Genomic DNA, 17,500 nt, shown 5'->3' with positions numbered 1-17,500 from the left:
TCCCCCCTTCTCTCTCAGCCAGGAAGCAATGTTGTTCAAGTTCCTCCCCCCTCCCCCCCCTTCTCCCTCAGCCAGGAAGCAATGTTGTTCAAGTTCCTCCCCTCCCGCCTTCTCTCTCAGCCAGGAAGCAATGTTGTTCAAGTTCCTCCCCTCCCCCCCTTCTCTCTCAGCCAGGAAGCAATGTTGTTCAAGTTCCTCCCCTCCCCCCCCCCTTCTCTCTCAGCCAGGAAGCAATGTTGTTCAAGTTCCTCCCCCCCCCCCCCCCTTCTCTCTCAGCCAGGAAGCAATGTTGTTCAAGTTCCTCCCCTTCCCCCCCCCCCCCTTCTCTCTCAGCCAGGAAGCAATGTTGTTCAAGTTCTTCCCCTCCCCCCCCCCTTCTCTCTCAGCCAGGACGTAATGTTGTTCAAGTTCCTCCCCTCCCCCCCACTCTTCTCTCTCAGCCAGGAAGCAATGTTGTTCAAGTTCCTCCCCTTCCCCCCCCCCTTCTCTCTCAGCCAGGAAGCAATGTTGTTCAAGTTCCTCCCCTCCCCCCTTCTCTCTCAGCCAGGACGTAATGTAGTTCAAGTTCCTCCCCTCCCCCCTTCTCTCTCAGCCAGGAAGCAATGTTGTTCAAGTTCCTCCCCTCCCCCCGCATTCTCTCTCAGCCAGGAAGCAATGTTGTTCAAGTTCCTCCCCTCCCCCCCCCCTTCTCTCTCAACCAGGAAGCAATGTTGTTCAAGTTCCTCCCCCCCCCCCCTCCTTCTCTCTCAGCCAGGAAGCAATGTTGTTCAAGTTCCTCCCCTCCCCCCCGCCTTCTCTCTCAGCCAGGAAGCAATGTTGTTCAAGTTCCTCCCCCCCCCCCGCCCCCCGCTTCTCTCTCAACCAGGAAGCAATGTTGTTCAAGTTCTTCCCCTCCCCCCTTCTCTCTCAGCCAGGAAGCAATGTTGTTCAAGTTCCTCCCCCCCCCCCCCATTCTCTCTCAGCCAGGAAGCAATGTTGTTCAAGTTCCTCCCCTCCCCCCCCTTCTCTCTCAGCCAGGAAGCAATGTTGTTCAAGTTCCTCCCCTTCCCCCCCCCTTCTCTCTCAGCCAGGAAACAATGTTGTTCAAGTTCCTCCCCTCCCCCCTTCTCTCTCAGCCAGGAAGCAATGTTGTTCAAGTTCCTCCCCTTCCCCCCCCCCCCTTCTCTCTCAGCCAGGAAGCAAAGTTGTTCAAGTTCCTCCCCCCCCCCCTTCTCTCTCAGCCAGGAAGCAATGTTGTTCAAGTTCCTCCCCTCCCTCCCCCCCCTTCTCTCTCAGCCAGGAAACAATGTTGTTCAAGTTCCTCCCCTCCCCCCTTCTCTCTCAGCCAGGAAGCAATGTTGTTCAAGTTCCTCCCCTTCCCCCCCCCCCCCCCTTCTCTCTCAGCCAGGAAGCAAAGTTGTTCAAGTTCCTCCCCCCCCCCCTTCTCTCTCAGCCAGGAAGCAATGTTGTTCAAGTTCCTCCCCTCCCTCCCCCCCCTTCTCTCTCAGCCAGGAAGCAATGTTGTTCAAGTTCCTCCCCCCCCCCTTCTCTCTCAGCCAGGAAGCAATGTTGTTCAAGTTCCTCCCCTCCCCCCTTCTCTCTCAGCCAGGAAGCAATGTTGTTCAAGTTCCTCCCCTCCCCCCTTCTCTCTCAGCCAGGAAGCAATGTTGTTCAAGTTCCTCCCCTCCCCCCTTCTCTCTCAGCCAGGAAGCAATGTTGTTCAAGTTCCCCATTTTCTCTATCCTTTCCTATATTTTTCAGTGCGAAATTATGAACATGATAACGTTTACATAACAGGAAAATGATAAAAAGTAAGCGATTTACATGTGAAAGAACGCGTTTGTGAAGTATTGTGCATCTTAAAATTATAAAGTAAAAGTATTTGTCCATCATGGTGAAACATTATACATTCTAACTGTCACTACGACTGGTTTCAATTTTTCCAGAATTTCTTGTCAGGCGGTACTATTATGCTGATTTAACACACAAACTCTCCAAGACTGCTGGATATATATGTATATGTGTGTGTACCCATGGAAACTGAGAACTCAAACTGCACCAGCGGAGTTCACATACGAATGAAATGAGAGAAAATGCCAAGGGTTCCTCAAATATCCATCATCAGTAATCAGTTTTCAATGTTTGCATACAAAACATTCAGCAAGACTTTCAACCTCTTTCTCCGTCCCAATTTACACAACAGACATGGAAAAATGAAATAAAAAGTGTTAAAAAGATCGTTCTTTCATGAACAATTTTCTCATTTCCCCACGTTCAAAGCAAACCAAATTATCACGTCTTTTGTGTTCTGTTTATTTCTTTTCGTTTTCTTCACATTCATTGATTTCGTGAAGACGAAGTCAAAGGTGGATGAGGGAGGAGGAGGGTGGATGGAAATCTTTCCACGTCTTTCATCATACGTATTCGGATTTCACCGTTTGCGGACAAATATTTCATAACACGGCACACAGCATAGGGCTGATCGATTTATGAACGAACGGATTCATCCTCGCACTGAGAAGCTGTCCAAAAAGAGAAAGAAAAAGGCCCTCGCTCCTTGAAGGTTTTTTTTACTGAGGGTGAAGGAGGGAGATGAGAGAAAAGGATCAGATGTTTGTCCTCGTGGCATCGTCTGACGCTGTGCCAGTGAAGATTTCCGGCCCCCCAACCTCATTCATCACAAGCAGCATCCCCACACCCTAGTTCCCAGATTCTCCCCCCCCCCCCCCCCCCGCACCCTCCACACACCCCTAACCCACCCACCTACCCCGCGAATTCACCTCCCCCATTCTCACCACTCCTACCCTCACCCACTCTCTCGTATTCAGGGCACAGAACCACGGAAACAAATCAAACGTGATGCACGGACGGACATCTGACCGCAGCATACAACAGAAATCCGTGCACCCCTGTTGACTGGAGGAGTTGGTGTGAAGCACCCAAACACATCTACAAATACCAGCCATACTGGAAGTCTTGCGAGTACAGAGCCGGGATGATTGTTGTATGGGTATGTATGATTGTTGTATGGATTGGTGCATGTGGAAAAAAAAAACACGTCATCATGTAAGTCAGGGATTATGCTCAAATCAGTCACAATGCTGCACAGCCATGAGCATATGAAAGATCAATTCCTGCAGCTGCTACCAAAGACATAACATGAAATGAAATAACAAACTACTTATTACAACTGTTTGATTTAAATGGGAGTTTTCCTTTTGCAACATTTGCTCATTTTTACCCTTTTTTACCATTTGATTCTATATAATTCTGTTTGTTCTCTGTCTGTCTGTCTCTCTCTCTCTCTGTCCCTCTCTCTCTGTCTCTCTCTCTCTCTTTGTTCAGGTTCTCTGTCTCTCTCTCTCTGTTCCCCCCGTCCCTGTCCCAGTTTGTTTGTTTTTCTCTCAGTGTCTCACACACGAATGCGCTTACAAAAAACACACAAGCGCATAATACACACGTGCAAACACACTTACAGACATATAAACACATACACACGTACATATCCATGCGGGTTCACGAGCAAACTACCTTTCCCCTGCATTCCTTTTTATTTTCTACATACTGCTTCTCCACTTCCTCCTGTGTGTGTGTGTGTGTGTGTGTGTGTGTGTGTGTGTGTGTGTGTGTGTGTGTGTGTGTGTGTGAGTGTGTGTGTTTATGTGTGTGTGTGTGTGTGTGTGTGTGTGTGTGTGTGTGTGTGTGTGTGTGTGTGTGTGTGTGCGCGTGCGTTTTCATGTGAGTACGTGTGAAAGTCCGTGCATGATAGGTTGTACCTTGTTCTAGTGTTTGGTACTTAGCTTAAAAAATGTTTATTATGAACGTGCGCTATGTAGGATGAATGTGCAATATGCAGGATGAATGTACAGGACAATATGCCTAATGTTAACGGTCATATTTTAGATGTATTTACATTAATAATTACGATGTAATAATTATTAATTGCAATGTTTTTAAAGCGAATATGTGGTATAATTCTACTTGAAACATATATTTATTACTCCTGTTTAATTAAGTAATCCGTGTGTGTGTGTGTGTGTGTGTGTGTGTGTGTGTGTGTGTGTGTGTGTGTGTGTGTGTGTGTTTGTATTTGTATTTCTTTTTATCACAACAGATTTCTCTGTGTGAAATTCGGGCTGCTCTCCCCAGGGCGAGCGCGTCGCTACACTACAGCGCCACCCATTTTTTTGTATTTTTTCCTGCATGCAGTTTTATTTGTTTTTCCTATCGATGTGGATTTTTCTACAGAATTTTGCCAGGAACAACCCTTTTGTTGCCCTGGGTTCTTTTACGTGCGCTAAGTGCATGCTGCACACGGGACATCGGTTTATCGTCTCATCCGAATGACTAGCGTCCAGACCACCACTCAAGGTCTATTGGAGGGGGAGAAAATATCGGCGGCTGAACCGTGATTCGAACCAGCGCGCTCAGATTCTCTCGCTTCCAAGGCGGACGCGTTACCTCTAGGCCACCTGTGTGTGTGTGTGTGTGTGTGTGTGTGTGTGTGTGTGTGTGTGTGTGTGTGTGTGTGTGTGTGTGTGTGCTTGCTGATTATCTGGTTGTGTTTTGCCGAACCTGATGCAATTTGTCTTTATGAGATAAAGAAGTTATTCTATTATCATAATCTATGTGGAATATAGTAGGCTATGCTCATGATTATATTCAAAATAATATTTATTGATTCTTTGTTTTTACATTTAGAATATTGCCTGCAATGTATGGAAGGAATGTATGAAACGATGTATGTGATATTTTCACATTTGTTTCTTCGTTATATTCCTAATAGCTGGTTGTTGTCTTTTTTAACAGTTCTGGTCTCTAATGTTGTTTTCTTGTCTGTGTTGTGATAATGCACCTGATCAAATTTCTCCAGTTGGAGATAATAAAGTTATTCTTATCTTATCTTATATTATCCTATCACCACCATCATCATAGATGTTATCATCTTTATCATCATCAAATACACATCGTCGTCGTCGTCGTCGTTTTCGTCGCACCTATCATTATCCATCTTCATTGTCACATTAAATCCACGCACACATGTTGAAATCTTAAACAATGAAAGGAATCGACAACAATAAAGAGAAGTAGCTCTCTCCATATACAAAGTACACAACTTGAACTCAATGCTACTCATGCTACCGATTCAGCTTACATACGGGTACATAAAATGTACATTGGAACAAATCCGGACACTTAAAAAAAAAAAAAAAAAAAAAAGAAGAAGAAGAAGTTCCGGGCTTGTCCTTATACCGATCATTGAAAGGGATCACTATTTTCAAGACACGCCAAATTTCTTCCCATTTCCACCCCTATCCTCCTCCCGTCCCCCCCCCTCCCCCACAGCCCCCAGTCCCCCCACCTCTGTGCCCACCCATGGTATGTGAGGACAGCAAGGGGCAGACCAGTCCATCTCTTTGTTATGCAGACTCCACAAAAATTTCAGGACCACTTCATGAAAAGCAGGGATGTTTTTTATTTATTTATTTTTTTTTAAATAAGATATTCGGAGAAAAAAAAATCGAGAGATGTTATTCACATTATGCAGGCTGCATACAGTTTGCCACTGGCATCCCCTTGAATAGACAAACGGCTATTTTCAGCGCACACGTATCCTACTCCAGGAACAGCTTGAAAACGCGTTTCAAAAATGGAAGTTTCAGCCAAACATTAACAGTTATTCCTTAGTTTATAAACGGTAGCTGTGGTGAGTTGTTGTTGGTTGTCTTTTTTTTTGGGGGGGGGGGGGGGGGAAGGGGGGGTGGTTGTGGGGGTGGGGGGGGGGAGGGAGGGTTTCACTGTAAAAAGAATGGCAGTGCACGTGCAACAGATCATGTCTGGTTAGGGATCATGCTCGTATATATTGCATACGCCCGATGTTCGCCAGAAATCCAGCATCATTTCACCATGCTTCCAAGGAGAAGACTGCGTGCACGTTCCCAGGTGATCCTTAACTTTTTTTCTTTTCTTTTTTCTGTGAACCCTATATGTTTGTATTTGTATTTCTTTTTATCACAACAGATTTTTTCTTCAGAATTTTGCCAGGAACAACCCTTTTGTTGCCGTGGGTTCTTTTACGTGCGCTAAGTTGCATGCTGCACACGGGACCTCGGTTTATCGTCTCATCCGAATGACTAGCTTCCAGACCACCACTCAAGGTCTAGTGCAGGGGGAGAAAATATTGGCGGCTGAACCGTGATTCGAACCAGCGTGCTCAGATTCTAGGCGGACGCATTACCTCTAGGCCATCACCCCCACTATGTTGACATAGTAAGTACACCCATTAGCTTAATGATCGTTCCCAAAGCGGGCCAGAAGTTAACGTGAAATCGATATCTGAACAGTTAGAAATAATTATTGTACGTGCCTGCCCTAATCTCCATGAGCAGAGCGTGCAAGGGGACTGTCCAGCGTTGAGGACAGGCCTGAAACATCCGTCTGAGGGATCACTGAACATCCAGTGTGGCGTGAAGTTCTCTTGTATGACATAATTATGCAATGGAAGGACAGAGAGAGAGAGAGAGAGAGAGAGAGAGTGTGTGTGTGTGTGTGTGTGTGTGTGACAGGCAGACAGATAGACAAACAAACAAACAGAGAGACAGACCAAAAGAAGCACTTTGACCATTGACGTACCCAAATGGCGCGGAAGCCTAAATGACCCGTGAGAGCCAAGAGTTGAGAGGGAAAGACAAAAAACGAAACAAAAACAAAAGAAAACAGACCAAGCGCCTAAAAATAACACACACACACACACACACACACACACACACACACACACACACACACACGCACGCACGCACGCACGCGCACACACACACACACACACACACACACACACACAAGCTTGCCTGAGATACTTGCGTTGCAACCCCCAGCCCCCCCCCCACCCGCCCCCCTACCGCCCCCCTGCCCTCCCCCTCCACCCCCCCACCCTCTGATCCATGCACACGAGAGTCGAGCATCAGTGGACATGATAGGTCACCCCTGCGAGGATTCCGAGAGGAGGATGGCGAGTAGAGGGAGTTCGTGTGGGGAGTCGTGGATTCAAAGACTCTTATCCCCCCCCCTCCGCACCCCGCACCTCCCCCCCCCCCAATCCCCCTCCACCCTCACCCTCCCCCTCCAACCCCCCCACCCCCTTGAGAGAAAAGGCGTGAGGAAAAAGAAGAGAAAGAGAAATATATGTTTTTTAATATATATATATTTTTTTAATTCAAAGAGTTTTGATAAGGGTGGCTTTGCACAAATTATTTGTTTTCTAGCTGTTCAAAAAAATAAAATAAAATAAAAATCCCGAAGGGGACGATAGTTCTGGTGCAATGACTCTCAGAAGAATTTATATCACGATGAATTTTTCTGCATAAACTAAGAAACAAACAAATAAACAAAAATCCTCCCAAAAATTGTGTTTAGAAAGACGTTGTTTTCGGTGTTGAAAATGTGATTGTGAATAACTGTGGGGACAAAAGTCTTGCTGGCTAAAAATATTTCTTCATGCACCCTTATTCATGTACATACACGTGCGCACTTCTTTGTGGGGGCGTTTTCTTTTGCTTTCGCTCCAAAATCAGTCAACGCACACACAGGCGCGCGCGCGCGCACGCACATGCACACGCACGCACGCAAGCACACACACACACATTTACACGTACACACACACACATACACGTACGCACACGAACACATGAATGAACACGAACACACACACACACACACACACACACACACACACACACACACACACACACACACACACAACCTGCTATAGAGAAGAACGTGGTGTCGACGCATCCAGAACAGAAAGCATCCACCAGGGGCAAATAACTCGCTGTCTGTGTGTCTGTCTCTCCCTTTCTCTCTGTCTCTCTCTCCCTCCCTCCCTCTCTCCCTTTCTCACTCTATCCCCTCCCGATGTAGCTCACCTATGGAGTAGAGCGTTGTGTTGATACAGCCGGAGCAGAAGGCCTCCACTAGAGTGAAGATGTTGTAGGGGGTCCAGGTGACGAGGAAGGCCAGGAGGATGGCCGTCAGGGTCCGTGCCGCCTTCTGGTCCTGCTTCCGCTCCTGTCGACGCCAACCCCCTCCTCCTCCTCCACCTGCGCCCCCCGCCTTCGACCTCGCCCGCTGCTTGCGCACACGCAGAGCCACCTTGGCAGCCATCTTGGCCTGCTTGGCTGCCTTCTGGGTGTCGCTGCTGTGCGCGCGTCGGGCCAGGGCCGGGGTTCCTGTGGGGGGTCTGACAGGGAGGGGTGAGGAGGAGGAGGAGGTGAGGTGGGGGTGGTGGTTCTCGTGGGCGACGTTCAGTTGGTGGTCGGGGCGGCGGGGTGCTTTTTGTGGGTTTGGGGTTTGCTGGCGATGGTTGTGGTTGTGGTTGTGGTGGTGGTGGTGGTGGCTTTTGTTGGAGAAAGGTTGTTGTGCGTGGTTGTTTTTGTAGCTGGGTCCCGTGATGGGGACGATGCTGTCATCGCTGTCCGGGTCTTTCTGGACGAGGTCGGGGTTGAGGTCTGCGAAGCTGTCGGCGTCCATGTCTGGCGTCGTCATTCTGATGGACGGTCTGCAGAGGTCGTCACTGACGTCGTTCTCACCGATCGTCGCCTGGTTGTTGTCACCAGTCCGGCACACGCTGTGGCTGTTGGACAGGTTTATCATCACCATGTACATGCCGTGACCGTTTTGTGTCAAACATTCCTCTTCCAGGTCCTCTTCTGATGCTTCTTCTTCTTCTTCTCCTTCACCGAGTCTCCCTGTCTCGTAGCTTTCGTCACCTCGTGTTCCCCTCCTCACCTCCCCCTTCTCTCCCTTTTCTTCACACTCGTCAGTGTCCTTCTCTCCCTTGCGGTGGCGCGATCCGAGCAGTGGAGTGCCGACCGTGACGCAGTTTGGGTCAGAAGAAGCTGGTGTAAGATATTGTTCACGACAACCCGCGTCAGAGGGATTGTGATGCACGGGAGGAGAAGAACAGGGAAAGAGAACAGAAGGGGGGTAGGAGGTGTCTGCAGGGAGGAGAGGAATCGTGGAGGTGCTGTTCCCCATCGATGCCTTGCACGTATTGGTCCCCTGGGCGTTGCTGTACACACAGTGAGTCTTGAAGGAAACGACGGACCCGTCCACCCTGTGCACAGAGCTGGTCACCGCGGCAAGGGACACGGCGTTGGGAGAGGCCGGAGAGGCTGACGGGTCGCTGGTGCTCGATTCTTCGATGAAATCGGAATCCCTGTCGATCTTCAAACATGACAGTAGTCGGCTTCTGTAGGACTTATTCGTGTTGGCTTGAAATACTTCAGCGTCCTCAAGTTCCAGAGAGAGCTGTTTTCGTTTTTCGCTAAGACTGGAACCCGCCGATTCGATTGAAAACGTGTTAGACTTCCGACTGCTGGCCAAACTGTCTCCCCTGCCCATTTCTTGCAGCTGAGACAAGTCCTTCTGACGTTTTCGGGTTTCCAGGTAGATGCGGAAATAGATGACGAACATGATGGCCACAGGCACGTAGAAGGCCGCCATGGCGGTGAAGATGGACATGTAGCGGTTGGTCTTGAGGAACTGGATGTAGCACTCCGTGTCGGGCACGTTGCGCTGGCCCTCGATGTGGGGCCAGGCGAAGATCCAGGGCGTCCACAGCAGCACGGACACGAGCCAGGCGGTGCCGATCATCACCCCGGCACGGCGCGGGGTCCGCTTGGCGCGGTACGTCAGGGGCCTGGTGACGCTGAAGTAGCGGTCGAAGCTGATGATGATGAGGTTGGCCACGGACGCGTTGCTCATGGTGTAGTCCAGCGCCAGCCAGATGTCGCAGAGCAGTGCCCCCAGCGGCCAGTGGCCCATCAGTAGATACAGCGTGTACAGCGGCATGGACACCACGCCGATGGTCAGGTCGGCCACCGCCAAGCTCAACAGGAAGTAGTTGCTGACCGTCTGCAAGGTCCGGTCCATCCTGAAGGCGATGATGACCAGCAGGTTGCCCCCCGTGGTCAGGATGGAGAGGACGACCACCACCAGACAGATCAGCACCACCTCCGCCGCGCTGTGTGTTCCCGGACCACCCAGACTGTTGTTGTCTCCCCCTGTCGTGTTGCTGCCCCCCCACGCCCACAGGGAGGCGTTGGTCATGTCCGTGACACACCCAGACACGTTTCCGTTGCCGCACAGGGTTCCGGAACCGCCTCTAGTGCTGGACACGAAGACGTGGTAGGGGTCTCTGGTGACGGCAGGGTAACTTTCCTGTACCACCGCGTGTTGGTAAGGACGGTATGTGGGGTACTGGCTCTCCACAGCTTCATTTCTGCCCATGAACAGTTCAGTTTGAGGTGCAGTGTGTTTGTGGTGGTCGGGGCGGAAGGTGGGCACAGAAATAAACGTTCTGTAGATGTCGCTCGTGGCAGGTTTCCACGTGCCCATGACGTCCCGTTGTCTTGGTAACTGGCGTTAGGCTGGGAAGAACTGATGACAGTGGCGCAAAATGACAGCTCCATAGAACGTCAGGAAGTGGATGGTGAACGCCAGCTTTGCATCAGTCACGTCCGCTGAGAAGAGAGACCCCTTTCCTAAACTCTCCTGAGGGTTCTTCTTTGTCTTTCTCTTCTGGCTGACATGGGATTCCCACCCGTTGGATCGTGCAAGACCTGGGGACAAAAAACGGAAGTGGGTTAGGTCCTTTCTCGATCTCTAGTTCATGTCAAAGTTTGATCTGATCTGCACATTGTTGTAAATTGTTCCTATTTTTGCAGTAGGCCTAAACACACCCAGCATATATACCCCTAGCCCCAAGAAAAAGGAGTATGGCTGCCTAAGCGGCGGGGTTTAAACGGACATCTGACAACATGTAAAAGCCCGCTCGTAGGTATGAGTGAACGTGGGAGTTGAAGTCCACGAACGAAGTAAGAAGAAGGAGAAGAAAAGAAGAATATTATGATGAAAGATATGACCGCTATCATCACCATCATCGTCCTCATCGATGTGCAATCCTCCTTCTCCTCTTTTTCTCTTCACTTGTATCGTCATTGCCATCATTTTTATCATAATTTTCATCTTCTTCCTCATCATCTTCTTCGGATTTTCTTCGCCGTTCTTCTTATCAATCAAATTCTTCTGCTTCTTCCTCGTCTTTAAGTTCTTCTTAATCATCTTCTTTTATCATCATCACCATCACCCTCTTCTTAAATCTCCTTATTTTCTTTTTCCGTTTTCTCCTTTTTTTTCAACCTCCTCCTATTTTTCTTCTCCACCTGCTCCTCCTCTTCCATTTTCCTCTTGTTCTTCTTCTTCTGCTTCTTCTTCAGAATTTACCGCTGTACGAGAGAAAGAGAGATAGGGGGGAGAAAGTGTTATAAGAAATGTAGATTCACCACTTGATCTCGGAGGCAGCAGGTGTCGAAAACATGAACGAATCTCATCCCAAAAAAATCACGGAGAAATTGTCCCTGTCACACCCTTCTCTTGCCCGCCTCCACTGAAAACAGCGAGAGAGAGAGAGACAGACAGACAGACAGACAGACAGAGGGGAGAGAGAGTGGTGGGGGTGGGATGGGGGGAGGGGGGGGGGCGGGCTGCGCTGTTCAGAACTTACAATTCGCATGTAATAAACACGAAAGGTGGAAAACTAAAACAAAGAAGCAAAAAAATTGTCACATGACCAATGTGTTGCAGACCAGAAATAAGACAGAGGAGATAAAGGGAACGGACAGAATGAGAAAGGAAGGAAGGAAGGACGTAAGGAAAGACAAAAAGAGTACGTAAAAAAAACGAAGACAAGGAAAAAGAAGGGGAGAAAAAAAGAGAGAAAAAACACAACAAAAAAACCAAAGACAGAACAGATCAGAGAAGAAATGTTTCATTGATTAAAAAGAGAAATCTTTTTCAGTTTCATTTCAAGGAGACGTCAAAGTATTCAGACTGATCCCTGTATGTCAGACAATGGTTACTCAATGATAGATAGATAGACAGATAGATAGATAGATAAATAGATAGACAGATAGACAGACAGATAGATAGATAGATAGATAGATAGATAGACAGAAATGTGCAGATACCTGACATACTCATAAACCAAATGTGACGGTTAGACCTTGTGTGTGTGTGTGTGTGTGTGTGTGTGTGTGTGTGTGTGTGTGTGTGCGTGCGTGCGCGCACGTGTGTGTGTGTGTGTCTGTGTGTGTGTGACGGTTAGAGCGTGTGTGTGTGTGTGTGTGTGTGTGTGTGTGTATGTGTGTGCGTGCGTGCGTGTATGTGTGTGTGTGTGTGTGTGTGTGTGTGCAACAATGCGGGGGTGTCACCGAATGCGTATGTGACAGAAATGGGATGAGTTTTACCCATAATTACACTGCTACAGCCTATCTGCTGAAAAAAAAAGAAGATAAAACAACTTTCGGGTAAATACCAGTGAACGTGGGAGTACAGCCCACAAACGCAGAAAAAGGGAAGGGGAGGGGGGGGGGAGAAGAAATTGAGCACAAACAAAACTGAGAAAGCTTTTTAAAAAATTAATTAAAAAAAGCGATGTGTGGGCAGACATACAGATGAGGAAGAAAACATGTACAAAACGAAAGAAGCAAAGGAAATGAAGCGGACAGGAAAGAAAGAAAGGAAGAAAAGAAGAAAGAAAAAAAAAAAGAAAGAAAGCTGAATTGTAAATCGACACCAGGTGTTTCCACACATCTACAAAATATCGAGAAATAAGAAAAAAAAAAAAAAAAAAAGTGGGTTGAGAAGGAAGGCAAGAACAAAACAGAGAAAGAAAAGAAAAGAAAAAAACAGAAAAGAAAGAAAGGGAAGGAAGAAAGGAAAGAACAAAAAAAAAAAAAAGAGAAGAAAAAAGAGAGAAAAAAAATAATGATTTTGCCAATATCATCCAGTATTATTCACCCCCTAATCTTCAGACTGTCCCTCCCCCCCCCCCCCCCCCCCATCTCCTGCATCTCCATCCACCTCCATTAACAAACAAAAAATCAAGAAGAAGAAGACCCCCCCTCCTCCCCCGCAAAAAAAAAAAACAAAAAAAAAACCAACAGGGCTTATTCTTATTCTCGTTTTGTTTTTTTTCTTGCTGTCCTCCTCCTCGTCGCCGTCTTTCTTCTTCTTCTTCTTCTTCTTCTTCTTCTTCTTACAATTGACTATTCCTTTGTTCTTGTTCTTCTTCTGCTTCTCCTCTCTGTCTTTTTTTTTTTCTTATTCTTGGTCTTATCCTCCTCCTCCTCCCCCACCTCCTCCTTCTCCTCCTCCTCCTCTTCTTCTTCTACCTTTATGCATTCACCCATCCATTCATTCATTCAGCCCGTGATGAAGTTTCCGATCTGTCACTCCATTACCTCCCCTTTTCATCAGCCAGTTGTCGGACATGAGTTTCAAACAGACTGGAGCGGGTCTGAAGGGCGCCTCTTCAGTGGCGTCTTATCCCCCCCCCCCCCCCCCCCCCCCATCCCCCCCCCCTCGCCACCTCCTCACCCTCCCACATCCCACACCCCCTACCCACCCACCACCCTTGATGATGGCGAGTGTGTGTGTGTCTGTGTTGAGAGAGATGTTTACAACAGTGCCGCACTGGCGTGCAAGGGTGATTGATTTGAGAGCGGGTCCGATTTGCCTATTCCCGTTTCACCTACGTTTTTGGGGGTTTTTTTTTTTAATCGTGTCGCCACCTTCAACGGCCGGCGTCTTGAGAGATGGACTCTTTAGTGTCCTGTTTCACCTACCCAACCACCGTTCCCGTTTTGCCTATTCAGCATGTCTCTGTCTGTCTGTCTCTGTGTCTCTGTGTCTCTCTCTCTCTCTTCTACATTCTCTCATACACACACAGACACAGATTTAGACACACACACACACACACACACACACACACACACACACACACACACTCACTCACTCACTCACTCACACAGACAACACACACACACACACACACACACACACACACACACACAATCCACTGAAGAAAGTGATATTTTTTAAACACACACACACACACACACACACACAAATATATATATATATATATATATATAGAGAGAGAGAGAGAGAGAGAGAGAGAGAGAGAGAGAACAAAGGCGAAATGGGAACAGGCGGTTCAGTGGCAGGCGAATCGGGAATAGAGACGATTGAGGAATAGGCCGAATGGAGATTACACCGGGCATCGTCCCTCGATCATCACGAGTTCTGTGAGGTGGATAGCGGCAGGAAAAGTGGGAGTGAAGGGGGTGGGGGGGGGGGGGGGGCAGTGGGAGGAAGGGGGTGAGGGGAATGAATGGAGAGAGGGTGCTTCCAACACGGCTACCTCCTCCCCCCCCCTCCGCCCCTTGCCCCCTATTTCGTAACCCCTCCCCATATTGCAACTAGCTGCACGGTCAGTTCATTAGTTAGGTACAAAGACGTTAAAGGTTCAAGTGTATCCCTGTTTCGGGAATGAGCGCGTGTCTGTTCCCCCTTTCCGTACGTGTGAAAGGTAAATGACAGTAACGTGTGTGCGTGTGGGTAACAGTGTGTGTGTACGTGCGTGTGCGTGTGCGTGTGCGTGTGTGTGTGTGTGTGTGTGTGTGTATGTGCGTGTGCGTGTGTGCGCGTGTGTGTGTGCGTGTGTGTGTGTGTGTGTGTGTGTGTGTGTGTGTGTGGCGTTGTATTATGCACAAAGGCAAACAGTTTATACTTTTTCCCTTTTTGATAAAAAGGAAAAGTTTCAGTTTCGGTATCAACAGGGTGTCGAAGCGTGCGGAATGATCCATATTCGCTACACTGTACGCTACTGCGCTAATAGAACAGAAAACAATATAATGCTGAAAGATAACAAAACAAACTGAAGGATAAAGGACTTCATCATGAAACAACGTCACCGTCCTCACAAACGAAAAACAATCAGCAGCAATAACATCATCACCACAACAACTAACGTCACCGTCCTCACAAACGAAAAACAATCAGCAGCAATAACATCATCACCACAACAACTAACGTCACCGTCCTCACAAACGAAAAACAATCAGCAGCAATAACATCATCACCACAACAACTAACGTCACCGTCCTGACAAACGAAAAACAATAAGCAGCAATAACATCATCACCACAACAACTAACGTCACCGCCCTCACAAACGAAAAACAATCAGCAGCAATAACATCTTCACCACAACAACTAACGTCACCGTCCTCACAAACGAAAAACAATCAGCAACAATAACATCATCACCACAACAACTAACGTCACCGTCCTCACAAACGAAAAACAATCAGCAGCAATAACATCATCACCACAACAACTAACGTCACCGTCCTCACAAACGAAAAACAATCAGCAGCAATAACATCATCACCACAACAACTAACGTCACCGTCCTCACAAACGAAAAACAATCAGCAGCAATAACATCATCACCACAACAACTAACGTCACCGCCCTCACAAACGAAAAACAATCAGCAGCAATAACATCATCACCACAACAACTAACGTCACCGTCCTCACAAACGAAAAACAATCAGCAGCAATAACATCATCACCACAACAACTAACGTCACCGTCCTCACAAACGAAAAACAATCAGCAGCAATAACATCATCACCACAACAACTAACGTCACCGTCCTCACAAACGAAAAACAATCAGCAGCAATAACATCATCACCACAACAACTAACGTCACCGTCCTCACAAACGAAAAACAATCAGCAGCAATAACATCATCACCACAACAACTAACGTCACCGTCCTCACAAACGGAAAACAATCAGCAGCAATTACATCATCACCACAACAACTACCACCAACACCACTAAGCATTGTTTATCAACAATAATCAAAAACGGTCGCAAAAGTCAGCTCTTGATAACGTTCTCAGTCTTGGGGTTGCACTATTAGCTCTTGGTCGCTGGTTAGCTACCCAGCTATGTGGACAAGTGGCCTCTCAGTTACTCGCTTACCGTGCCAACGGTCCTGTGAAGTGACAGTTGTTTGTGAGGAGGGCTACGCACTCTACAAAACTCGGTACATAGTACTTCAAGCTGATGAGTTGCGTCTATGAGTGTTTAGTCTTCTTCCACGTGAAGGAAATATTAGTTGTGATGTTAACTCCCCGCGATAGGAGGAAGGTGGCAGAATGGCTAAGACGTTCAGCTGCCAATATAGAGACTCTATCACTAGGGTGTGGGTTCGAATCTCGCTCTCGCCCTTTCTCCAAAGTTTGACTAGAAAAATCGAACTGAGCGTCTAGTTGTTCGAATGAGACGATAAACTGACGCCTCCCTGAGAAACTTAAAATGAAAACTAACAAGTGATGGCCTAGAGGTAACGCGTCCGCCTAGGAAGCGAGAAAATCTGAGCGCGCTGGTTCGAATCACGGCTCAGCCGCCGATACTTCCTCACCCTCCTCTAGACCTTGAGTGGTGGTCTGGACGCTAGTCATTCGGATGAGACGATAAACCGAGGTCCCGTGTGCAGCATGCACTTAGCGCACGTAAAAGAACCCACGGCAACAAGAGGGTTGTTCCTGGCAAAATTCTATAGAAAAATCCACTTCGATAGGGAAAACAAATGAAACTGCACGCAGGAAAAAATACAAAAAAAACAAAAAACAAAAAAAAAAAATGGGTGGCGCTGTATTATAGCGACGCGCTCGCCCTGGGGAGAGCAGCCCGAATTTCACACAGAGAAATCTGCTGTGATAAAAAGAAATACAAATACAAAATACAAATACAAATACAAACTCCTTGACTGCTACGGCTGACGAACATGCTCGTCAGTGAAGGGCTGTCACCTCACTGAGATGAGACAGAGTTTACAGGTCAGGACGTCAGTGAACGGCTGTCACCTCACTGAGATAAGATAGAGCTTACAGGTCAGAGAGTCAGTGAAGGGCTGTCACCTCACTGAGATAATATAGAGTTTACAGGTCAGGACGTCAGTGAAGGGCTGTCACCTCACTGAGATAAGACAGAGTTTACAGGTCAGGACGTCAGTGAACGGCTGTCACCTCACTGAGATAAGATAGAGCTTACAGGTCAGAGAGTCAGTGAAGGGCTGTCACCTCACTGAGATAAGACAGAGCTTACAGGTCAGAGAGTCAGTGAAGGGCTGTCACCTCACTGAGATAAGACAGAGCTTACAGGTCAGAGTGTCGGTGAAGGGCTGTCACCTCTCAAAGATAACACACACACACACACACACACACACACACACACACACACACACACACACACACACACACACACAAAAAAAAAAAAATAGTGACTACCTTTCAAACTAATGCCACACTGCTATCATTTCACAAATGTTTTAGCAGTAAAGGGGTTAAGAAAATGTGCTAGGTAGCATGCACGTGTGTCTGTCTTTCTTTGATTTGCTTGTCTGTCTGGCTGTCCGGCTGTTACTCACTCTTTCTCACTCACTCTCGTTAGCCCACTCGGAGAGAGAGGATGAAGTTCATTTTGTTTTGAAGTGCCCAGCCCTAACAGACCTTCGAGTTAAATTCATCCCGAAGAAATATTATACACATCCATGTCTGTTTAGATTATGTTTATTGATGTCATCGATTGATAATGAAACA

General features: G+C 47.5%; 1 protein-coding gene across 1 annotated transcript in view; it reads right to left on the bottom strand.

Annotated features, from left to right (window-relative positions):
* The window catches only part of LOC143296120 (muscarinic acetylcholine receptor M5-like), a 69,202-nt gene that overhangs the window by 26,112 nt on the left and 25,590 nt on the right, over positions 1–17,500 (bottom strand). The window contains exon 2 of the mRNA XM_076607902.1: positions 7,902–10,598. Within this exon, the coding sequence (XP_076464017.1) occupies positions 7,902–10,374 (2,473 nt within the window). The 5' untranslated portion in view covers positions 10,375–10,598. The remainder of the gene's footprint in view (positions 1–7,901; positions 10,599–17,500) is intronic.

The sequence above is a fragment of the Babylonia areolata genome, chromosome 21 (genome assembly GCF_041734735.1).
Source record: "Babylonia areolata isolate BAREFJ2019XMU chromosome 21, ASM4173473v1, whole genome shotgun sequence".
In the NCBI taxonomy this organism is placed as follows: Eukaryota; Metazoa; Mollusca; class Gastropoda; order Neogastropoda; family Buccinidae; genus Babylonia; species Babylonia areolata.
This window is presented reverse-complemented; position numbering and strand designations above follow the sequence as displayed.